General features: G+C 34.5%; 1 protein-coding gene across 2 annotated transcripts in view; it reads left to right on the top strand.

Annotated features, from left to right (window-relative positions):
* The window catches only part of LMBRD1 (LMBR1 domain containing 1), a 138,356-nt gene extending 117,978 nt beyond the window's left edge, over positions 1-20,378 (top strand). For both annotated transcript variants that reach the window (XM_080805171.1, XM_080805172.1), the window contains 2 exons: positions 19,392-19,483; positions 19,816-20,378. In XM_080805171.1, coding sequence (XP_080661297.1) covers positions 19,392-19,483; positions 19,816-19,932 — 209 coding nt within the window. In that variant the 3' untranslated portion in view covers positions 19,933-20,378. The remainder of the gene's footprint in view (positions 1-19,391; positions 19,484-19,815) is intronic.
* The last annotated feature ends 5,363 nt before the right edge of the window (positions 20,379-25,741 follow it).

Raw genomic sequence — 25,741 nt, 5'->3', positions numbered from 1 at the left:
TCTCCCCATTTTCTGTGTGAGAATTACAGAAATGGAAATACAGGCCACAAAGAGATATATAAATTGTAAACTGTTTTAAAATATAAATTACAATGTTAAAGCAAAAACAAAAAATAAAAAATAACCTTTAGAGAGGCCATCTAACTCAGGTAATCCTCTTTATTGCAGATACAGAAACTAAAGCCCTAGGAAATGACAATTAAAAGGTGTACAGATAATATGAGACTTGGGGCGATAATACAAGTGTCTGGATTCCCAGTATCTTTTTTCTTTAATTTAGTTAATTAAGGTATTATGTATTATTGGTTTTAGGGGTACAGGTCTGTGATTCATCAGTCTTATATAATACCCATTGCTCATTATAACACGTATCCTCCCCAGTGTCCATCACCCAGTTACCCCATCTCTTTACCCCTGTCCCCTCCAGCAGCTCTCAGTTTGTTTCCTATGATTAAGAGTCTCTTATGGTTTGTCTCCCTCTCTGGTTTCATCTTTTTTCATTTTTTCCTCTCTTCCCCTATGGTCCTCTGCCTTGTTTCTTAAATTCCCACATATCAGTGAGATCATATGAAAATTGTCTTTCTCTAACTGACTGACTTTGTTTAGCATTATACCCTCTAGTTTCATCCATGTCATTGCAAATGGCAGGATTTCTTTTTTTTTCTTTTTCTGATGGCTGCATCATACTCCATTGTGTATGTATGTGTGTGTGTGTGTGCGCGCACACACACACCACATCATCTTTATCCATTCATCTCCCAATATCTTTTTATAGGTATGTTCTATGTTTTGTGTTTTATTTGCATTGTCTGTCCTTTAAATTTTAAAAATAAGACTGTTACTGCTTTTTTAATGGAGATAGTCATTTGAAGCCATGAGAGAATGAAAGTCACAGACAATACAAAGGAAAATCAGAGGTTGCGGAACTGAACCTAGGTTATAGGAGAAGGAAACATAAGAGTCTGGAAAATAAGAAATGAAAGCCAGAATACTATAGCATTATGGTATCCAAGAGTGTTGTGCCCACGAGTCAGTAGTGCTGATGCTTCAGAGAGAGATTTAACAAGCAAATCTTAAAGCTTTGAGAATGCAGTTTTAGCAGTTTTAGTATGGGGCTAAAGTAGTAGAGAATTAAGTGAAAAGATTTAACAATGAAGATAGTTATCTTACCTTGATGCGGTTTTGGTTTGCTATTTTTGTCTTGCTTATCTACATGGCCTTTAAAAATCCCATATATTTAATGGCACATGAGCTAAAAGCATGGATGTATTACCAAAGTTGTGTATCAGTTTAATTTTTAGTATGAAATCATATTAAAATGCATTCAGGAGCTTGCTCTTTGGCCAGGTCCTTGAGTCTTTTTGCAAATTTAATGTATTCTTAATTTCAGATGTCTATTTCCTTAATTCATGCATTGAAGAAGAATATAAAGTTCAGTTTTGAATCATTTTTATTTGAGAATTCCTCAAAATCCAAGTGGTGGTCTTGAGTTAGAAGTTGAGTTGAATCTAAAGTTCTGGAGAAGTTTATGCTGGATTAGTCAGGGTTTGATGGAAAGTAAAGCTGTGAGACTGGATGAGAGATCATCAATAGACTGAGTATAAATGGAGAAGAGATACAAGGACTGAGCTCTGTGACTATCCAATGGTAAGAGGTTAGAGAGAAGAGCAACCAGCGAAGAACTAAGAACAGACAAGCAGTGAGGTAGGTGGAAAATTAGGCAAGGGAAGAGTGAACCATTTCAAGTGCTAGCATTTGCCATATTAAAAGAGAGAGAGAGAGAGAAACTGTATTTAAACAGATGATGACAGTAGGAAGAGGGGGACTGTTAGAATAAGGAAAACTCTCTGACTGTGAGATCTGTAATTGTTTCAAGATCAGGCAGAAAAGGGGTTTTTTTGGTTTGTTTGTTTATTTTCTAGGTAGGGAGGAGTAAATAAGGCTAGAAAGATGCAGGTGTTAGGGAGTAGGATGATCGGAGAATGTTTTTCCGAGGTTAGCGGAAGAGGTATGTTCAGGAGTGGGTGTGGGCTAGGGTAAGCCAAATTTCAGGGGTCTAGGGAAGGAGAGGAATTTAAATTTTGGGCAAGTCAATTAACAAGCCTTTTCCTTTGATTGATCAGTGTGGACAAACAGCTGAGGTAATCTTTTTTGAAGCAGAGACTGGGAATCTAGAGAGCCTGTGTCTGGTTTGTCAAAGGTAAACATCCATGGGGCCATCCATGAGTCTTAACTAAGTCATATGGGAAGGGGAGTTCTTTGCAGTAAATGCACAAAGAGTAGAGAGATTTCTTTAATCATGTTTCCAGAATCACAGGGCTCTCGTCAAGTTCAGCATTGTCAGGATAAATCAGGTAAGACAAGGACTAGGAAATTACTCTTGGTGGGGTTAATTGGGTGACTGACAAGAACAGTTCTGATGGGATTGTGGGGCAGAAACCTGATCGGAGCAGGTTAAAGACGGAATGGGGACTGGAGTAGCTTAGAGTTTGAAATAATTATCAAGAAAAATAACTGCTGTGTAAAGTATCAAATTTCTTGAAAGTGCTGATAAGATCTTAAGACAAAAATCTCAGTTCTCAGTCATCATCATGTGACCAGCAGCATCTGGGAACTTGGGAACTTGTTAGAAATGTAAATTATTAGACCCCACCTTAAGCGTGGGGTCTAGGGATGTAACTAGCAGTCCCTAGGATGTAACTCTAGGGATGTAACCTAGCAGTCCGTTTAAATAAGTGCTCCAGGAGGGGTGCATGGGTGACTCGATTAAGTTTCCAACTCTTGGTTTCAGCGTAGGTCATGATCTCAGGGGTCGTGGGATGGACCCCTGGGTCGGGCTCTGTGCTCAGAGGGGAATCTGCTTGAGATTCTTTCCCTCAATCTCCCCTCCCCCCTTCCCACCCCACATGCACAGTCCTTCTCTCTCTCTAAAATAAATAAATAAATCTTAAAAAAAAAAAAAATCTCTCCAAGTGATTCTGGTGCTGCATTGGTCTGAGTGAAGGAAAGAAACCCAGAACAAAGTAATAAGTAGAGTGCTGAGCTGCTTTGTTCTGAGGGTACTTACCAAATCCAGTGATTTAAGCTCCAATTTTCACAGCCTTTTGAGGCAAAAGGAACAGAAAATAATAGAGCAGTCCTGTCCAATGAAAATATAATGTGAATCACATACATGATTTAAACTTTTTTAGCAGTCACATTAAAAGAGAAACTGATGACTTTGATTTTATTAAATGGCATTATATTTAACCTACTATATCCAAAATATTGTTTCAACATGTAACTAACATAATGTTTTACTGAGATACTTTATATCCTTTTCATACTAATCTTCAAAATCTGGTGTATATTTTGCACTTAAATAACACCATAATTCAATTTGAATTATTTAATAGACATGTTATTATCATATTGGACACACAGATGTAGAGCACACATGAGTGGTGGCATCTTGTAGAAGATGCATGTGTCCTCTTGTAAAGCTGAGCCCTTCCATCCCCCAAGTATTACATTACCATCTGAGGTGAATAAGTAGCAAAGTTACATTACTTGTAGAAAACTGAAGGCAAAGTTGGCCTTAATGTCAAGAACAGGAAGGTAAGAATCACATCCCCGAGAAATTGTAACTACAGGACTACCAGCTCTTTGCAGATTTGCAGTCTACATGCCCATCACCAGAGTGAATTTGTTTCATTGTCATCTCAGACTGGCAGACTAGGCACAGGGCACAAGTAAATATAAAATGCTCAGTGAGAGATGTACCTTAATTCTCAGCCTCAAGGAATTCCTGCAAAGGAACACAAATGAACACATGGGAGCCAAATATTTAAGCACACAAGGCAACAAAGCACCATGAAAGAAAGCTAAAAGAAATAATAGGCAGCAAAAAGAGACTCGCTAAGACCAGATATTGGAATTATCAACACAGATTATAGAACGGCAAGTTATGATAAAATGAATAAGACCAGATCAGAATATTGGCAGGGAACAACAAACAGAATAAATAAAAGAAAACATGACAGATTTATAACAGACTCAAATACAATATTTAGAAATGAACATACAGTAATGGCAATTAAACACACTTCAGGGAACTATAGTTTAAAACCACAGTAAGTTCTTCATACATTGCATATTAGTTGTAAGAGGAAATCTAGTAGCTGTCATATCTATACATCAGAGAAACTGGGCAGTATCTATACCAGGTCAACAAAATTACCACCACCGAGGGGCAGTGCATGACATACCTGAGGATATGACACCCTGAGAAGAACAGAGAGCATGATTCAAATCATGAGGAAATATGAGACAAAACCAAATTGACAGTTGACAAGCATGGTATAAAGCGACTAGCTTGTATGGTTTAAAAATGTCAAGATCATAAAAAGACAGGTTGAGGAACACTTACTGATTAGGCATGTTAACATGTTAACATGATTCTGGATTGGATCCAATACTAGAGAATAAAACTTCTAGAAAGAATACACTGGGATAAATGGCAGAGTTCGAATATTAACTGTAAAGTTATAGTATCAATGTTAAAATTCTTTAGTAGCTATACTGACCGGTTATGTAAGAGAATATCCTTCTGCTTAAAAAATGATGAAATATTAAGTCACAATATATGGTTCAGAAAACATAAGTGTGTGTATATTGAGAGAATGATAAAAGGGGGGAAAAAACCACATGAGACCTGCTGTACACCACCAAATGACAACTTTTTTAAAAACATAGTCCCAAGTATAGACCAAGATATGAAACTACTAAAGATAACCATTTCTAGCTTCCGTTTAGGGGGTAGTAAACATTATACTATTTATATAATTTCATGTTATTTTTATACTGTTGAAAATTTACACTTAAATGTTATTTTTCTTAAATTCCATAAATTTAAGTTTATATCCAGGTTCAACATGATGTATTTGCCCTACAAAATGACAGAACACATTTTGAACATAAAAGTTAGTGAATTCCCTAAGCAGTTTAGAATAGAAGGTATAACTTTTTATGAAAGTGAGTTAATCTTTCTTGTTTATTTTTAATTTTGAATCTGCTACAAAATAATTCATCTCTCATATTTTCCTGTCACTTCTGGTATAAATTCCTAGCATCAGATAAACCTTGATTTAATTATAGACCTATTCAATCATGTAAAATAAATTATTCTTTGGCTAGGTTTACAGAACGTATTCCTATTGAGGCTCTATGCAGAAGGACAGTTTATATTCACAAAGAACATATTAAAAACTCTTCAGAAATTAAACCTCTTTTCTAAAGGCACATAGTACTTTAAAACTTACTGAAGAATTTTTTCATATTTTTAATAATCCAGTAAGTGCAAAGATGATATTCTATATTTGGTGATATAATCCAACTTCTTTAAACAATTTAAGATTTTTCTATAAATTTATCACCTAGTTTTAATGATAGAACAATTTTTACATTTTCTTATGTGAAGCTTTTGCTTTGAAACCTATGAGCCAAAACAGGTGGATTTTCTAACTAAAGTGGTTTCTTATGATCAAGTCAGCAACCTAGCCTTCTTTCTGAGAACTTTGCAAATTTATTCTTTTAACTCTCGCATATTGTCCATTACAGAGTATCATAACTTAACAATACATGATAGACTATCTAAAGTCCAAACCATTCCCAAATGCTCATCAATAAATTTTAAACCCTTTTTAATCCCATAAAAGGTAGGAAACTGACACCAATATAATGTGCTAATGTTCAATAATTCTGGGCACAGAAATATTTCCCTCTCCCTGTATTAAATAATACTGAGAACAAAAATAGTTAATCTGCTTCCTTCAGGAAATGCTCCTGACCATTAAACTACTAAAATAGCTTTGTTGCTCAGTAGGACTTACTTCAAGACTTCTCATTTCATTATATCCACTAATCCAAAACTTACATCATACATTTAGCCCAGTTCTACCCTGTTCCTCACCTTTCAAGACCTTGATTAAAGTGTCCAGCCCATTCCAATCCATTAAATTTTTATAAATATCCTATTTTTCTCTTTCTTGTTTTCCCTTACTACACTTAGTCTAATAAACTTAGCTTTGCTAGTTGACAGTAATCCTAATCACGCTGAATTATTTAAAGAGGATTAATAATTTAGTCAGTAGATTCAGAATCTTTAATCTCTGTTCTTGTTTTCTGCCTGCTGGTTTACCTGTATGGAAATGCATGTCCTGCCAAACCCTCAAACCTCAAGTCTAAGACTGAACTCCCTTTCTTCCCTCTTCCACTTTTCCCACCTGTCACCAGCATGTCATGGGGTGGGAGAAGTTGTCCTATTCCTTTCTGTGCCCACAACTACTTTCTCAGGTGGAAGTCTTGAAATCATATTCACATTTTTTTGCTCTTTGAATAGCTAACCAGTTTCCAAGTCCCACTGATAGAAATAGCAAACAAAAAGAAACAACTGGATGATTATCCATCAGTGAGAATACTTGAAATAACATTACATACAATGTAATGATATAGCTTTATTTTTCAATATAGAAAAATATATACTGTATGATGGTATGATGGTAGGTAGAATAGTGTGTCTCTTACCTCATTTTTTATGCTGTTGCACATAAACACATCTAGAAGTCTGGCTGCATTCTCAAGGAAATGAAATTTGGAGTAAAGACAAGAAGTGAATATTTACTCTTTTTTAATAAATAGATTTTATTCTATAATTTAAAAACCTTGTTAAGCCTTTTTAAGGATAAAAATAATGACAGATAAAATAGTGGCATACATCTACCAAGTACATACTGGTTTTAGAGAAGACTTTTTTGTCCCATTTTATTGAAATGTGGGAGTAGGTTGGGTAGTTACTGAGACTTTGAAAAATTTAATTCTGGAATTCTTAGTACCGTCCTTTTCCCCAGGTTATTGAATTTTTTTTTTTTTTCTACTTGAGCTTCTAAGGTTCCAGGAAATTTTATTTAGAGGTCTAGGTTACTAAGCAATAATGCTCAGAGCTCTTTACATGATCACTAACAGTGGATTCAGGTGATTTTTTTACCCACTCACCCATTCTTAGGCCTGTAAGGAAAAAAAAAAAAAAGAAAGAAAGAAAAAGACAGAAAAGAAGAAAAATTGAAAAATATCTTTTTCAGGAGATGTTTATTTCTGTTTAAAAACCTGTTTTATTAAAGGAGTTACTACACTAGTTGGCATTTGATGTTTGATTTATATAATTATAAATAAAATGCACATTTTAAGGAAAGCCAGTCTTAACAGTCTGAAAATGAAGTTGCTCAAGAGATTTCATTAGAAAGTAAGCCTTAAGGGCTGAGGTCAAAAAAAGGACACTGCTGTTTTGTGATGACAGTATTTGTTAATGTCTCCTGTGGTGCTGTGTGCCCACTTGGGTGATCCATAAATATAATTTGAAATAAAATGGTACCAGACTCTTACTGTGGTGATTTAAAAGGCCGATTTGAATATGGACTATTTGAATATGGACTATCAATTTAACACCTTCTACCGCATATTGGGTGAAACTAATTAACTTTAGCTTTCTGGAATTTTGTAACTAAATAAGAAGATCCAATTCAGGATTCAGGCAGTGGCCTTTAAAATACACACACACAACTGTATAAAGTCTTTTTGTTTTATAGTCTGAAAATTTGGGGGTGGGGATGGGAAAGTTAAGTGTAGTTAGATTTATTCTATAAGACAAAGATTTAGTCTATAAGATGAAGATAAATCAAATCTTAGAATAGTGATAATTTTGATAGCCTTTTAAAAGAAAGTTACATGATTTCTTTGAGGAATACAACATTAATAGCTATTACAGTTTGCACACTTTTAGAAGATATTGACATATATTTTACTGAGAATCATAGTCCTATTTGTCTTAAAATTCTAAGGTAAATTTATAGATGTCTTAATTTCTGGGATTCCATATGGTCATTTAGTTGTACTACCTATTATTCCTGTGTTTTTTCATTTAACAAGTGTTTATTAATGTCTACTGTGTGTCAGGCACTATTCTGGATGCTAGCGATTTAACAGTGACCAAACAGTCCTATATTCCTGTCCCCATGAAGGTTACTTAGTAGAAGGAGATAAGTATGTCAAGTGGTAAGTATTATGGAGAAAAATAAAGTGCTAAAGGAGAGTAAGTGGTGCCCAGAAGTAGAGATGATTTAAAATTTTGAGTAGAAAGGAAGTTCTTACTAAGAAGCTGTGATTTGAGCAAATAGACCTTCAGCAAGTAAGGAGCAAAGGCAGCTATCTGGGGAAGACTGCCTTAGAACGGAAGTAACAGCAAGTGCAGAGTGGATGTATGCTAGAGGAAGTAGAGGAACAATGAACAGTCAAGTTTAAGGACTTTAGCTTTTACTTTCAGATGCAAAATTGTGAGCAGAAGAATGACATGATATACTCTTGGGATCATTTAATTTGTGTATTGCATATGGACCAGGGTTTGGCATACTTTTTCTATAAAGGGATAAGATAGCAAAGGGGTGCCTGGGTGGCTCAGTGGGTTAAGCCTCTGCCTTTGGCTTGGGTCATGATCTCAGAGTCCTGGGATCCAGCCCCGCATTGGGTTCTCTGCTCAGCAGGGAGCCTGCTTCCCCTCTCCGCCGGTTGCCTCTCGCCCACTTGTGATCTCTGTCTGTCAAATAAATAAAAAATTTTTAAAAATCTTAAAAAAAAAAGGATAAGATAGCAAATATTTTAGGTGTTGTGAGACACACTGTTCAACTCTGCCCTTGCAGTATAAAAGCTGCCATAGACAGTACATTATGGATGGCTGTGGCCATGTTCCAGTAAAAACTTACAAAAAACAGCTGATGGGCTAAATGTAACCCTTAGGTTATAATTTGCCAACCCCTGAGATATAGACCATAATAAACCCAAGGACAAAAATGGGTTGACAGGAAGCTTTTGCAGTAATCAGCAGAGGGCTTGTGGTGGTGATGCAGGTGGCAAGAAGTGGTCAGATGCTGATGTATTTTGAAGGTAGAGCCAATAGGATTTGCTGAGGAATCTGCTATAGGATAGGAGAGAAAAAAGAGTCGGGGTGATGACTATGTTTTTTAGCATTTTAATTAGAAAATGTTACTTAATATTTTATATTCTACTTATTAGGTTATATCTAGAATAATTGTCTTTAAAATCTATTTGTAGCTATTAAGATCATCTTTTTTTTTTCTTTGAGCCTGTTTGACTTTGTTTTGTTCCTGGTATGCCTTTGTAAATTGAGGACTATTAAGATAACCTATTAACTTCTTAGTCTCACTGTTGGTCATTGCACATTTTCTCATTAGATTTCCCTCACAGCTGAAAGCAACTGTGGTCATGTGGTATGTGGGGTTAGGGCATTACCTGTGGTCAAGAAAGCAAGCAAAATAAAGATGTTAGCCTGTTAGCTATTTAAGGGTAGCTCTGTAAGACTTACCAATCCTATGAAAATAACATAAAGAGCCTGCCTTATTTTAATAATGTGTTTTTTTAAGTGTTTAAAATGAATAGTTCTTGATGAAGTGTGTATAAACTGGTAGATAAAGCCTTTGAACTATACTTACTGACTTCACTATTTCTCACGCTACCACCAGTCTTCGAAGCACACCTACCTTCATTCGCTCTTTCTCCACGCCCTGTCAGTTGCTAAGGGATGCAGCTTGTTGCCAGAATGACCTTCGTGTCTCACATGAATTGCTGTACCTTTTAACTAGTGCTCCTCTCTGACCCACACTACACAGCGCTGTTAGCTTAATTGTTCTGAAGCTGTGATTATTAAACTTACACATGATCTGAGTTTTGAAGGCTTGTTAAACACAGATGGCAAATTGTTGATTTAGTAAATCTGATGTGGGACTCCAAGATTTTCTGTGAGTTCTGGTCTGGGAGCCACACTGTGGAAACCACTGTTCTAAAGTACTCTCATAATGCCATTCCTCCAATAGAAACCTTAAGTACCTCTGACAAATTCAGTCTAGGATTGAAGGACTACCTCTGTTTTTTCATACATCTTCTGAACATGGTCATCTTTTCTACCTTTGCTTTTCAGCTGTTTGTTCTTGAAATATCACATCTAGTTTCTGTGCCGCCCAGCCCATATTCATCACTCGGAGTCCTGTCTGATGTTTATATCAAACTTGACCCTCTTTTTTGAACCTTTACACATGTTCAGTCTCTTTTTACCCTTTGAATTCTCATGACATTTAATTTTTATGACATTACCTTACTCTCTCTTAATTTATAGTCATTTATATATATTATCTCACTTATACTTTTTTTTCCTCTTCTACTTTTTAAAAACATTTTCTTAAGTAATCTCTATGCCCAACATGAGGCTCCAACTCACAACCCCTAGATCAGAAGTTGCATGCTGTCCTGACTGAGCCACACAGGTGCCCCTGTTCTTCTCTTTTATAGGAACTTAAGCTCCTTGAGGTTAAGAAAATATATATTTTTCTTTCTCCCTCAGAGCAACAGTTTCTAGAATTAAGCCAGTTTTTAATTTTTTTTATATTTTAAAAAGTGTTATTAAAGTATCACAAAAATTAGTATACCTGTCATCTTGTAGCTTCTTGCTTACTTTATGTGTTGAAAGAAATCCATTGTACCTTCTAAGTACCTTCTGATTTCCTTATGTACCTTGTGTTTCCTGATTCTGCTGCTCATCTATAGTGTTATAATTCCTGTTCTTTGGACTTTTGATGCACTATAAGCCATATCTTTTTTCTTAATTTCCTCCCCAAGCCTCTAGTTTTGATTGAGTTTAAAAAAAAAAAAAAAAGACATGCTTTATGAGTTTAAAAAAAAAAAAAAAGACATGAAATACGCAGAACACCTTGTATGCCTGAAAAGTATTTTGCCCTGAACTGATATAATTGATGGGTAATTTGGCCGTGCTTAGAATTCTACATAAGAAATTATTTATGTATGTATTTATTTATTTATTATTAAATTATTTTATTATTATGTTATTATTTATTCAGGAACTTTAAAGGCATGCATCATCATCTGTCTTTCATTTTTAACTAGTGAGAAATCTAATGCCAGTCTATTTCTTCTTTTGAAGCTAACTTTATAAGTTCTCTTTTCTCTACCCTCTCTTGAGGAGCTCGTCCTCATTAGTTGCTGAGTATCTTCAGCTGATCATCTGTTTTATCTGTGTTTTATATTTTATGCCTACCATTTTACTTTGGATTCTTGAGTGTGTGTTTAGCTTTATCTTCAAACTATATCCTAAATTTTTTGTTTCATATAACAAAGTCTTAACTTTCCTCAAGTACTTTTTCTGATCTTTTAAGCATCCTTGTTTTATGGATGTAATATTTTCTTCAATTTCTTCAAAACCTTTATCTTAATGGTTTCCTTTAAATAAAATTACAATGCTGTTTATCTTGGAACAGTTCTGTTGATCTTGTTCTTTCTTCTTCATGCTGATATTTTCTATATATATCTGATGATGTATTCATATTTATGTTAATTTGTATTTAAGTGTCAGAAACTTCTAGGAAGCCTCATCATGGGAACTCTGTGACTTGGGGTTTCTAGTGATCCTTAAATTATATTTTAAAATAAATGGAAGGGAAACCAGTTGTTTTATTAGAGACCTTTTAGCGTGGCTTTTCATATTCCAGATTATTATTGACATCTCTCATCACCTGATGGCTTTCTTCCCATTCTGTTTGCTGTTAAGAGGTTGCTGCTGGCTTTATTCCTATACTATAACTTTAATGAGGTCCTGGGAAAGACAAGAAACAAATGACTGTGTCCAGTCTGTCATCTTGAACCAAAAAGCTTTGTTCTCAACAGATTGAAATAGTTCTTCATGGTTAAGTACTATAAATTTATAATCTTTTACTTGACAAATAATAAGTTTGTGAATTGATAACTTTATTTGATTTCAATCTGCCCATCAAATGCTACCATACCTTGGTCTTCATTGTCTGTATTTGGCTTCAGATAACTGAGTGAACAGAGAGGAGACTAATATATTAGCCGGATGTAAGTGTATTAATTTGCCATGGGAAGTATAACCATTAAAGAAACTAGAGGCTCAGGGTTAGTGAATTCTCACCAGAGAGAAGGAATCTGTATGGGAAACCAAATTTATAGTCACATACTTTCTAGGTAGGCATGTAGTCAAGAAAAAAGGTCTCATTGATCTTATTGATTGGTACCATCCAGCTGAGATAGCTTGATGTAGTGTCCATTGTCAAGTGAGGTTGCCATGCAGACCAGAAAATTAGGTATTGACCAGAGCATCATTTTTCTTGGATTTTGCCTGAGATCCAGAAAGTCTCTTGATGTTAAGGTTCATTGTCTAGGTGACATTTTGATTGTGTTGATAAAAGCTCAACTAAGACAGAATAGGAAAGTTAATTAGGTATAAGCTTTCTAAGTTCTCTGGAGTCTATGCCAAAGCCAACCTAGGTAGTTTTGTGAAACTTCTCAGCCATTTACATAGAGATTCTTGCTCAAGGCTGCTAACTCCTAGAACAGTCTTTCCTTTTAAAAAAAAAAAAAAAATCACATGTAGATTTCTCTTTAAATTTAATTCTTGAAAGATCAGTTTATCCTGTCACTATATACCAGAAGCAGATGTTATCTCATTGTCACTTACAAAGACACTGATACTTAGAAGTTAAATGACTCACCCCAGAATCTCATGGTATATGGGGCAGACTCAAGAACTAAATCTCACTTTTCTATCTCGACCTTTAATATTTTCTACTATACCCATTAAACTATTACTGTTTTATGAAAGAAATAAAGAAGTGCAAAACAATTGTTTTCCGTTTATTTTATATTTGACTATCCTTGGTCAATTAAGACTAATAGCAAATATTTTTAATTTAGAGTTTAATAATAAGTTTGTGATTATTTCTATAGGTTATATGCTAATGCTTACCTTTGTAGCTCCTTTTTATAAATCTTATGTGGACAGTGAGTAATACAAATGAAATTAGGAACATTCTTTCTTGGATCACTATGTATTTTAGCACCTTTGAAATACATTAAAGTTACATAAATGTAATCAGAGCTCAACACAAATTATATTTGTTCTTAAAAATAATCACTGTAAAACTCAATCTTTAAGGTAAGGTATCTGACAAGTCTTATCTTTATTAACCTGATATAATTTGTATATTCATAAAATATAATAAAACTATTTCCTTTAGAATTTCTGTGATTCTGTATGTTTACCAATTCTTTCCCTTTTACCCATCCCCCCATTAAAATTTACAAAATATTGATTTAACAATATCCTCCTTGTTAAATTTTAAGATTAAATATAGAACTTTGGTTTTTATTACGTGTTTTACTTTTTCTGCCCTTTTTTTAAAATTTGGATGTGTGTTGTGAGTATCTCAAAGCTTCTTATGTGTATATATTTTCTATGCTATAAGTCCGTTTGACAGTGGTGATTAACTGGGGTTTTACTTTCAAAATCTTCAATCCGACCCTTTTTTTCTATCCTGACAGCTCACGTTTTCTCTTGGATTGTCTCCTGACTTAGTGAACCTCTGTCTACTCTCAATCCCTTTTGCTAGTTTATACGCCACTCATGTTATTCTCTTTCTTAAAATTTTTTGATAAGTAATTCCTAATCATATCACAATAAAGTCAAGCCTCCTTAGTTTGTATACAGTTAAGATTTACATGTCTATTTTAAATATTCAGTAGTATCAAGACCCTAATCAGAAATCAAAATTAGTATAATCATGGACAACCATGAGAAATGAGGTGGTATTCTAAACAGTCCAATCTTCTGCCAGTTTTTTGTCACTGGTCAAACAAAATATTCGCTTTAAAGTTCATACTCCAAGATACATGATTTTGCTCCAAGGCCTTCTTTATATATGCATATGTAATATAAGGATTTGTTTTATAAATAAAGTATAAATATAGAGTGTAATTAATTCTAAGTTGATTTCAGGTAAAAGTATAACATGATGATGGCTTAATTGTGACTTACATCAACACTAAATTTTTAGAAATGTATTTGAAGTAGAAGGTGTGATTTATCATAGTTAATAACCAAAGTTATCTTAGCGGCAATCAACATATATCAACAATAACATAACAAATAATCTAAAAGGAAACAAGTATATAATAAAAGAATATCTGGTATATTTACAAAGGTTGCTGCTACACTGAAAAACAGATTTAATTGCACTTTATGTTATTTACCTATTTGATGGTAAGTGAGAAGAGATGAAGGAAGGGTAGTAGTGTCGGTATTCAGAAGACTTTTGATTTTATTCATGTGCTCCAGATGCCCTTTCTTGGCTCCTTTAATTTTGACCTTTTTTGTACAGCCACCTTGTCATCAGGAAAAAAAAATTTTTTTTAGAAAAAAATTTCTTATCTGAACCCCTATTTTAATTTTTCTTTTTTTTTTCTTTTTCTTTTCTTTTTTTTTTTTTTAAGATTTTATTTATTCATTTGCCAGACAGAGGTCACAGGTAGGCAGAGAGGCAGGCAGAGAGAGTTGCGGGGCAGGGAACAGTTTCCCCACTGAGCAGAGAGCCTGATGCAGGGCTCGATCCCAGGAGCCTGGGATCATGACCTGAGCCGAAGGCAGAGGCTTTAACCCACTGAGCCACCAGGTGCCCCCCTATTTTAGTTTTTCATTGTTAACTGTACTCTTTAGTTTAATTAGAACTATATGTCCTTTTGAGGAACAACAGTCAGAAGTTTCCTGAACATTTTTGATTTTAGAACACAGTCCTTAAATGAAACACCCAGTGATTTAAATTAACTTTGAAGGTCAAACCAAATTCAAAATACCTAATTATGGGGCGCCTGGGTGGCTCAGTGGGTTAAAGCCTTTGCCTTCGGCTCAGGTCATGATCCCAGGGTCTTGGGATTGAGCCCCACATCGGGCTCTCTGCTCAGCAGGGAGCCTGCTTCCTCCTCTCTCTCTGTCTGCCTCTACTTGTGATCTCTGTCAAATAAATAAATAAAAATATTTTTAAAAATACCTAATTATTATTTTTTAGATAACTGCAGAAAGACATCTATAGTTCTCCTAGGTATCTGTGATTCAGGTAAACAGCTAGAAGATGACAGATGGTGAGGAGAGAAGCCCCTTCTGTTTATTCAGTGTGGAATCATCACTTGAATACAAAATATATGCATGCACTTATTATCCAGAATTCTTCTATGGTCATATACCACTTTATATAAATATAAACATAATGACATATACCTAACAATGACTACCTTTTAATCTTGTGTTAGAAGGTTTGCATCAAATCTACAACCTCTGAAAATGGTAAACATGTAAAATAATATGATAGGAAAAATACTTAAGGTATATTTATTGTGGAGGGCAAAAGAATCAGTGAATATAATAAGCCAATTTAAAATGTCACTGAATGGATTATTAGACCTCTGTGGAAAAATGATTTGATTTTACTTGCTTCTGCTAGCTCAGCCTCTGTCTTAAAATCCTTGTTCTGGCCCTGAGATTTCTAATTCAGTGAATTTTTTACCTCAAAGTATCTTTAAGTATGGCAATGGCTAATAGAACTTTTATTTTTTAAGTTTAGAACATTGTAACAATGCTGAGAAGGTTGAATGACTTTTTTCAAATATGTTTATACTTGTAAGATGAAGCTCATGTAATATTTAAGCCATGGAACATACTGTTCTTGTTTTTAAAGTAATTGTGAATAGGCATTCTTTGCATAAATCCCAGCCTGTCCCTCTCTTCATTTTTGAAACATTCAAATTGGTTATGTTTATTTAAAGGCTTATTACTACTTAGGAGATAGCATGTTACTGAATTATACATATTCAAATTTCACCAAATCCATTTGTATCTGTATTTGTAATTGAACCAACGCAAGTTTGCTTCTTGGTGAGTCAGGAACTGCACCAGATTGAGTCATTGCACAAAGACGACTTTTATTTGTGGCGAATAAGGAGATCATGAAGAATGGCTCCCAAAGCTGTGACTCCCCAAGAAGGGGTGAATGAGTACCTTTTGTTTGGGTTTGTTTGTTTAGAGTTAGGATGAATGAATATTTAGATAGGGAAGCCTTGTTTTTGTGTGGAAGTAAGCATAAGGTTACACATGTACCTTAAGAAAACATGTCTATACATATGTTAGATGTTATGTGAATGGAGCTGCGGCTCCTCTTTGGGCAGAGATTTTAGTATTATAGTGAGGTAAAAGTGATTGCTGGTCATTCCAAGTGTCACTGCTTGGTCCATCTGCACAGGCACAAGTTAAGGTTTTAGCTCAAATGGTCTGAGTGGTGTGGGACAGTGGGAGGTCTTTTCAGGGTAGTTGTTGTCACCTGAGGGGTTTCCAGTTTCATTTGCCTGAGTTAAGAAGTAAGCCAGAAAGAAGAGCTTAGGGAAAAATGTAAAATAGAGATTAGTGAATATAAGGGGATGGGCAGTAAAGGTCAGGTGTTGAGGTCTACCTGGTGACACTATGACTATAGATACAGAAAAATAATGGACATAGACACTGTAGTCATGATACTGATGCCTAAGCATTACTACTGTTTACTGTTTACAACTGTTACTTTACTACTTTTACTTTTTTACCTTTTTTTTTTACTTTTACTTTTTTTACTTTTTTTACAACCTTTATATTAGTTGTTTTCCTTGAGACCACTTGAGCAGCTCTTGAGAACTGTGTTCTTTTATCATGGGTTCAGTTATACCTTGAAGTGGGAAAAAAAAAATAAATATTAACTGCATGTAGATTTTGGTATATCTCTTTTCATCTTTTGAATGACCCTATAAGGAAATATGGTGGTATCTCCATTTTACATGCACAAAGTCTGAAGAGTTCAGATTTTCCCATTCACATGGCAAAGAAGGAGCCAAATGATATTTGACACTAAGTTTCTCGGAGACCACAGTCTGGGCTCTTCCTTCACCATACTGGACATTTTAGTTATACTTTCGTTTTCAAGACATATGGAGGTATCTTGTTTTGACATCCTTGGAATCTTGTCAGATTTTAGTTAAATTGGAAAATGTATTATTTAGCAATATAATTTTTAAATAAAATACCCTTTTAAAAAAGTTTAGCTTGGTTTAGCAGTTATGTTGAATATGAATGCCAGGTACACTGATGCATACTTTGGAATACTCAGGCTTATCTAAAAGTGACAAATTGAATAGAGGCATACCTCGTTTCTTTGCACTTGGTTTATTGTACTTTGCAGATACTATATTGTTTACAGATTGAAGGTTTGCAGCAACCCTGCGTGAACAAATCTGTTGGTGCCATTTTATAACAGCATTTGTTCAGTTCATATCTCTGTCATATTTGGTAATTTCTGTAAAATTTTCATCTTTTTCATTACTATTATATTTGTTATGGTGATCTGCAATCAGTGATTATGCATTGCTGGAAGTGCAGGTGATGGTTAGATTTTAGCAATAAAGTATTTTTTTTAATTAAGGTATATACATTGTTTATTTAGACATAATGTTATTGCACATTTAATAGACCACAGTTTGGTGTAAACATAACTTTTGTATGTACTGGGAAACCAAGAAGTTCATTTGATTCACTTTAGTGCAATATTCACTTTATTGAGGTGGCCTGGAACCTAACCTGCTGTACCTCTGAGCTATGGCTGTAGTTATATTACTTTGAAGCAAGTTCTGTAATAGAGATGAGAGTAAAATATTGTGGGAGCAGAGTAAATGACTAACAGCTTTCCTGTCTAGGTTTCTCCTCTGCTAGACTGAGCTCCCAGCACAGCACCCAGCTATAATGTTGGGTGCTAGTAACCACAGGAGAGGAGAGAAACATTTATTCAGCCACTATTGCTTAAAACCTTTTTGGGTTTTGTTAGGAAGCTTTGAATATTCCTTCCAGACTTTTCTGTTGAGAAAGAGAGCAAAAATTTGAAGGAGGCCCTTGTGGGGATGGAGATCAATAGATCATCATTAGATTGGTGGTCCCACCTTGTGAAAGGAAGATATTGCCTCTTTATTAAACTGCATGTTTCTCTGCCAGGGGGAAAAAAAAAAAAAAAAAAGATTGCTTTGTCCAGTTGGTAGTGAATAATTTAGAAGTAAATGTTGAAGTATAGTGGAAGGGATTAAACCAGGTAAGATTTAGATTATCTATATGTTTATATAACATATCTAAAACTTTACATAACAAGTCTTGTATTTGCATAAACTATAACCTAAAGGCTACTTTTCAGAAAACAGTGTGATACCCCCAAAATAAAGTGTATTAGAACCCTTGTGTAATAAACTGGGCTGCAGAATTCCCAGCTCAATTTTATGTTTTAAGAGAAAATAGCACTTACGTATTGACACTGAAAAGAGAGTTCGTAAGATGAGAGACCAATAATACATTTTCTTAATTACCAATAGGATGTGGCATTAGTCTCTTAATTGCTTGTGGAATTTCTTGCCATTGTCAATATTGGTTAAAATATGAAGAAATCATAATCATTTTTGTAATTGATAGACTAAAAAAGAAGTTGCCTTGTAAGATAAGGATTTTCTTCTGTAATGAGTAAAGGCCCTCTGAAATTTGGAAGGTTAGAATCCTCTGTTAGCTGCAGAATATATAATTTTTCAGTCAAATACATTATATTACATTATGTCCCAGACCTTTCTGAATGGTTTAAGTAAATATTTCCTTAGATATTATTTCTCAGACCTATGTCTATATAGAGGACTTTGTAAGCTAATGGAAATAATGTATTTGGATAGAATTAGTATGAAGTCTGACACAAATGTTAAATAACCAGTCTGCCACTGTCTCTTTAGGGTTGCATTTTTTTTTTTTTGAAAGAGAAAGGTATATGATTGATTGATTTTTGGTATATGATCTATTTTTAATTCAAGCTTAAATACTAATCTGAAATTCAAATAATATCAGTAAATAACAATTTTGTATTTCTGTAGGACCAGCTGCCTTTTCAATAGCATTCCTAAAATGAAAAAAAAAAAAAAATCTCAAAACACCTCTCAAATTTGAGCTGTCCTAAGAATTGGATTCTTAGAAAAGTACAACTTAATTATAATCACATCTGATCACTTTGTTCATTTTTTTTTTCTTATCTTCATCAGGAAAATTTTATCTATTTTAGTTTAAGACATGTCTGGAACTCCAGGTTAAAATGCTTCTTCTATTTCAAATAAAGTGAACTATCCACTATTATAATTGTTCTTATACCAAAGAGCCAGGATTACATTGGTGGCATTCATCTTTTTAAATGTCATATTATTTGGTAATTTAATACTGTACTAACACTGGAGGAGTGGGCTTTGGAGAAAAACCTAGATATCAATCTTATCTTTAAAACTTATTGACTGTATGACCTTGGTCTTCAGTTTTGGTTAATAATCTTTTAGATATATTTTTAATAGTACATTTCAGGAAAGAAACTATCTCACTGTTGTCCTTATTTACCTTATAGATCAATGTACTGTTACCCGGACATACCTGTTCCTTCACAAGTTCTGGTTCTTCAGTGCTGCATACTATTTTGGTAACTGGGCCTTTCTTGTGGTAAGTAGTACAGGTATCCTGGGGATAATTTGATTCTTACTTGCCCATTTGTATAACAGTAGTGCCATTGGATTTTTTTTTTTTTTTTTTTTTTATTTGTCAGAGAGAGAGTGGGAGAGAGAGTGAGCGGGCAGAGGCAGAGGGAGAAGCAGGCTCCCTGCCACGCAAGGAGCCCCATGTGGGACTCGATCCCAGGACACTGGGATCATGACCTGAGCCGAAGGCAGCTGCTTAACCAACTGAGCCACCCAGGCGTCCCTGGATTTTAAATTCATTGCTTTCTGAATGATTTTAGATATAAGAAATAACATGGAACTTATTTAAATTTACAGGTATTCTTGATTGGATTAATCGTATCCTGTTGTAAAGGGAAGAAATCAGTCATTGAAGGAGTAGATGAAGATGATTCAGACATAAGTGATGATGAGCCCTCTGTCTATTCTGTTTGACAGCCTCTGTTTTAGGGGTTTTATAAGGCTGACTGAATGTCTATTATGCATTTTTTAAAGTGTTAAACTAACATTAGGATGAACTGACTAGCTTCGTCAAAAAATGGGAGCATGGCTATTAAAAAAACTATATTTTTTATGTTATCTGAAGTAACATTATTGTATCATAGATTAACATTTAAAATTGCTATAATTCTATGTAAATATAAAACTATGGACTTTGTGAGGGAATGTTTGTGGAAATTTTTTTTCTCTAGTGTATAATAGTGTTGAATTGATTAAAAATCTTCCAGAATTAATATTCCCTTTTGTCACTTCTTAAAAACATAATAAATCACTTGTACCTGTGCCTTTGGGTCTCTAGAGTAATGTGGAATTCTAAAGTGTCTATAACTGATTGTCTAAATATAATACGATATAGCTGATAAATAAATGTTACTCCTCTATGCAATTAGTTTCCTATTTTCTACATTAAATCATTAATGCCATTCAAATATATTTGTCTAAATATAATACGATATAACTGATAAATAAATGTTACTCCTCTATGCAGTTAGTTTCCTATTTTCTACATTAAATCATTAATGCCATTCAAATATATTTCATGAGCAGATTTCAAGCTACTTTGTGCTGTAAGATCACAGCATTCATTCCAAGATGTGTTGTATAGTTCAGATATTAATCCATTAGGTATCTTACCATCTCTGTGGTATTTAAGGCATATACATTATTGTAGATAGCTAACCTCAAAATTTGCCTTCCAACATAAATGGGAATGTTGTCAAGAATAATTGATCTTCAGGGAAAAAAAAATTAGTTGACTGATTAAGGTATGTGTCATTGGGGTGCCTGGGTGGCTCAGTCAGTTAAGCATCCAGCTCTTGATCTCAGCTCAGGTCTTGATCTTGGGGTCGTTAGTTTAAGCCTCATATTGGGCTCCTCGCCAGGCATAGAACCAACTTATATATGACATCGTATTTTGGCTTTAAAATTTTTTTAAATTAAAAATTTTTTTTCATTCTAAAGATTTATTCTTTTCAAAAGTTATAAGGAATGCTATGTAATATTGATAGGGTATTTTGAACACACTTTGGGTAGTGAGAAATCATTACGAATGGTATTATAGTTTACTCACATAAGCAAATCAGAACTCATAAAAAGCACAGATTAGAACTCATAAAAAACACATCTTTGAAATAAAATATCATTAACTTTCTGAAAAAGTCTTAGGAATTAGCAACCATCTCCCACTAAATTCTTCTTGCCCTTAATTTTTGTGCCACTTTGCTCTGTTGTGATTGTTTGTCTAGATATACTTTCATAGCCTTCATGTTTGGCTTCTTCATGCAGCCTTTAATGTTATTTACCAAATTCCCTTCCCTTCTGTTTTTATTTTGTATTTTCTTTCTGGACAATCTCCTATACCCTTGGTTTCCATGTATATGTCTTATTACTAATATATGTACATTATTTTTTCCTAAACTCCAAAGCTTAACTTACCTATTAACTAGAAATTATGACTTCAATTACAAGTTGAACTCCTCATTTTACTGGGCATACCAAACCTCCTCCTCCTTCTATATCATTTTTGGTTTTGTTTTGTTTTTGTTTTTACAAATGGTACCAGCGTATACCTCATTGCCTAAATCAGAAATCAGGCAGACCTGCTTATCTCTTGTGTACCCCAACTCCTCAACCAACCAAGTATTTGATTTCTACTTCTTAAGTATCTTTCCATTTGTCCTTTCTTCTCCATTCTCATTGCCAGTCACTGTGTTTTAGATTGAGTTGTGTTCTTGCAAAATTCTTAGATTGAAGTCCTAACTTCAAGTAACTATGACTATGTTTGAAGATGGGTCTTTAAAGAGGTAATTAAGGTAAAAGGAGACCGTTAGGTAGGGCCCTAATCCAGTATGACTGATGCCCTCCTGGAAGAGGAAGAGACATCAGAGATGTATACACAGAGAGAAAAAGACCACATGAGGACACAGAAGGAGGCCATCTGTAAGCCAAGAAGAGAAGCTTCTGGAGAGTCGATCCCTGCCAGCATCTTAATCTTGGACTACTAGCTTCCAGAACTTTGAAAAAATAAATTTCTCTTGTTTAACCACCCAGTCTGTGGTATTTTGTTATGGCAGCCCTAACAGACTAATACACACTACTTCTTGAACTTTCTCAGTGGATTTTGTGTCAAGTCCTGACTTCTTTCAGTCTTTCCTTGATAATCAAAATATAAATCAGATTATTTCATTTCTTTCTGTGAAAAGTTTTCAGTTATTTTATAATGAAATCCTTTTTTTTTTTTTCCCTCATGTAATGGATAAAGCCTTTCTGGTGTATTTCTTACCTGACTATCCTGCTTCTCTGCCATCGTCACACTGGTTATATGAGTAAAATATCTCTGCATTATCCAAATGGCTCGGATTTCCCCTAACCTGTATCATGTATGTTGAACTGTTCCTTCTTCCTATATCTTTCCCTTCCTTTTGTCTAAGAAAATCCTTATTCTTGAAATCTCAGCTTCAACATTATTTCCTCAGCTACCTCTCCCTTAAGTCTCCAGGTAGTTACGTGGTCTTTTCTATACTCACATGGCACCCTGTATAGTGTGTTGTGATTTATGGCTTTCATGTCTCCTGCCTCTGGACAGTAAGTCCTTAAACACCCCTCTGGGTCTGTCATCCTTGGTATCTAGAATAGTTCATTGCACACGGAAGGCACACAGTTGATAGCTGAATTTGCTAGTTAGAAGCTCGAAGTCTGAATATATGGATTAAGCCTATATAATAAAGCATTAGATTAAGGGGAATGTATATTTAGCCTGTTTTTAAGATTTATTTTGCTGTATTTTGACAATACTGCCATTTGTCTTGGATACTACATATACATTTTACTACTGCTAGGAATATTTTCTCTTTTTATTTGTGTTAGACCAACCTCTTAGCTTTTTATTTAGCTAGTTGTATTTTTTAAATACGTTTTCTTTTCTTACATTCTATACATTTGCCTCTTGCCTACTTAGAATTTTACTTTTACTCTAACAAAGTTTTTTTTTTCCTCCCTCTCAGTCATGGAATGGCTTTAACTTTATATTTTATGAAGCTCATTTAAGTGTTGTGACTTCACTAATGAAGGACGTATTTTCTTTGAAGTCCTCTGAAAATGCCTAATTTAGAGATCATCCAATAGTGATGACTTTCTAAAAGGTCAAAGCCCTCTTATTCCGTGTAAACTTCAAACAAGTAATTAATTTGTTCAGCCATGCAGCAAGAAACTGGCAAAATAAAGAGCCGATTGCAACTGACTGGAACTGACTTCTGTCTCAGTGCCACTATACCAAAGAAAATGAAAATGCATATTGTATTTTTTTTTAAAGGAAAAGGGGAAAAAGGAGCTCCAGGAAAAACAAGCAATACAAGAAAAGAATATTTCGAAGTATACTACTGAGCTCTTCAGTGAATGATAGCTACAGTAATATACCGTTTCAGAATTAATCCATAGAATACAGTGGGCATTGATTATAGCACTGAATGTAAATAGCAACCTTGACAATGTAAAAACACAGCCGTTAAAAGTTGGAAGATTGAAAGAGCTGATGGAAGAAGACCTAAGGGGAGAAGGTATTAATATCCTTACTTCACAGGAGAGTGGTAAAGGGGAGACATGAAGAAAGAAATTGAGAGACACTCTCTCTGGCAGAGGGACCAAAGAAGACAGGTCTGGACATATTAAAGTTATAGAGATAAAAAAGTTATAAAGTACACCAACAAGGCATTATAAAATACTAATAATTTGGGGGCTGGGGGGAGAAAAGGAAGCAAGGGGAAACTGTCTCAAGCAGGCAAAAATTCTCTTTCCATGGGAAGTTAGTAGATATTTAAGATGGATAAACTTAGAAATAGTATATTAAAATGTAACAAAAGATTAATACAAGTATTTAAAAGAGAAATGTTATCAGAAGATAAAATAATCATTGTAATAGTATGTAAATATATCTTTGAATTTCCTGGCAGCAAGGACAAAAAGACTATGATGGATGATGAAGTTTTTACATTTGATAAAAGGAAGCGTGTAGTTTTTCCTGGAGACAATTTTTCTGGCACCAAACCTTAGAAGGAAGTTCCATTGTGAGTTCTTATGTAAAGAATGTTAACAATGAACAAATGTCTTCGCTAAAATTTAAATAGGCATATGCAAAGAGACAGAGTTGGGAACAACGGGTAGAAATATGGTTGGCTACCAAGAAGCCTCAAAATGAATTAGCTTCATGTGTACATCATTTATTCATTCCACTCAGCAAATACGCAGTCTCCTACATATTCCAGGCATTGGATGACAGCTACTGATTTTCTAGGATTAAAGAAGATATTCCCCAACCTTTCAGAACTTGTTCTAGGACTTTGTAGCTGAGTGGTTCTTAGCAATAACTGGACCTTATCAATAACTACTAAGATTGTATGTGTCTGTTACGAATACATTTTAAAAATCACTTTTGTCAACTTTGAGTTAAAATGGAAAACATTCCAGTAACTGGAATCCTCTCATTTCTAAGCCACAACACCTTCTCTCTTCATGTCATAATCAGAATACTATTTGAGCATGGAGTTCAAGTGATGTGAGATAAGTAATTTTAAGGGGCATTTCAGGTATTTGGTAATGCTTGATTAAGTACCCACCTCTTTTTCAGTGGAGACCACCTCCAGAATGACCAGATTGTCCAGTTTCCCAGATTGAGTTGTGCTGCCCTGGACACAGTCCTGGACACATATCAATGTGTTTAACTGAATTTCAGCTGACCCCCTTCTAAAACCACCCATTGTCTTCTACTGTGATTTCACAGGGAGTGTGTTAAACTTGCTTCTCAAAACAAAGCCAATAAGCAAATATGAAGTCATAATTTAGGGATAATGTTTCTGTAGAGAATTAAGCTAGTACAGTGAGGTATGTAGCTTTCCACATGGTTCCTTCATCAGCTCATATCTGCTTCAGCTCTACATTGAGGCTACTGGATGGAACTCTGATCAAGGTTGAGCTACTTGACAGGTATGTAAAGCAACGTCTTCTATTGTTTAGTGGATGAGCAAGCAACAAAGTTAATACCTGGAAAAATTAGGAGGCACTTAGAGCTATTCTATTTTCATATCAAGAGCTAGGGTATTTGTAGGCCAAGACAAAATGTGTACTAAAATAAATAATTGTTATATTTGTACTAAGTTCATTCAGCATCTATCCAGCTGGTGGTTACCATGTGCTGTCTGGACCTAATTTTAATATTTAATGAAAAGCTCTATCAAATTTGGTAATATCTAATGTTCTCACCAGCTCTAGTTCCACTTTTTACTACATTTATCTGCAACTTTTTTTTTATTGTGTTATGGTAGTCACTATAAAACACATTATTAGTTTTTGATGCAGTGTTCCATTAAAGACCTCAGGAGTGTGTGTATGTGTGTAAATATTTACATACGTTCACAAAAATCTCATTTGATGTAAAGGAAGACCAGTCTGTCCAGTAGAAGAATAAGGGAAATGTAATGTTTATCCTGATGTATACAGTAACTCAAATGCTGACCAAACTATGATGAAGTCTGAAAAGTCCTCTATAATGGAGAAACTTTAGTGACTCATTAATATGAACCAGTAATTGAGGCCTAATATGTATCAGACACTGCTATGAACAAGAGACACATGAATGAAAAAAAAATGGTGCCTATTCTCAAAAGGTATTTAGAAGCCATGGAGCAAACAAATTAAAAAATAGGTAATTATAATGTAAACAAATGCTATAAGAGAGATTATTACTGAATAT

Source organism: Martes martes, assembly GCF_963455335.1.
Source record: "Martes martes genome assembly, chromosome: 6".
NCBI classification, from domain to species: domain Eukaryota; kingdom Metazoa; phylum Chordata; class Mammalia; order Carnivora; family Mustelidae; genus Martes; species Martes martes.
Note: the sequence above shows the minus strand (reverse complement) of the source record. Positions and strands in the feature narration are given on the sequence as shown.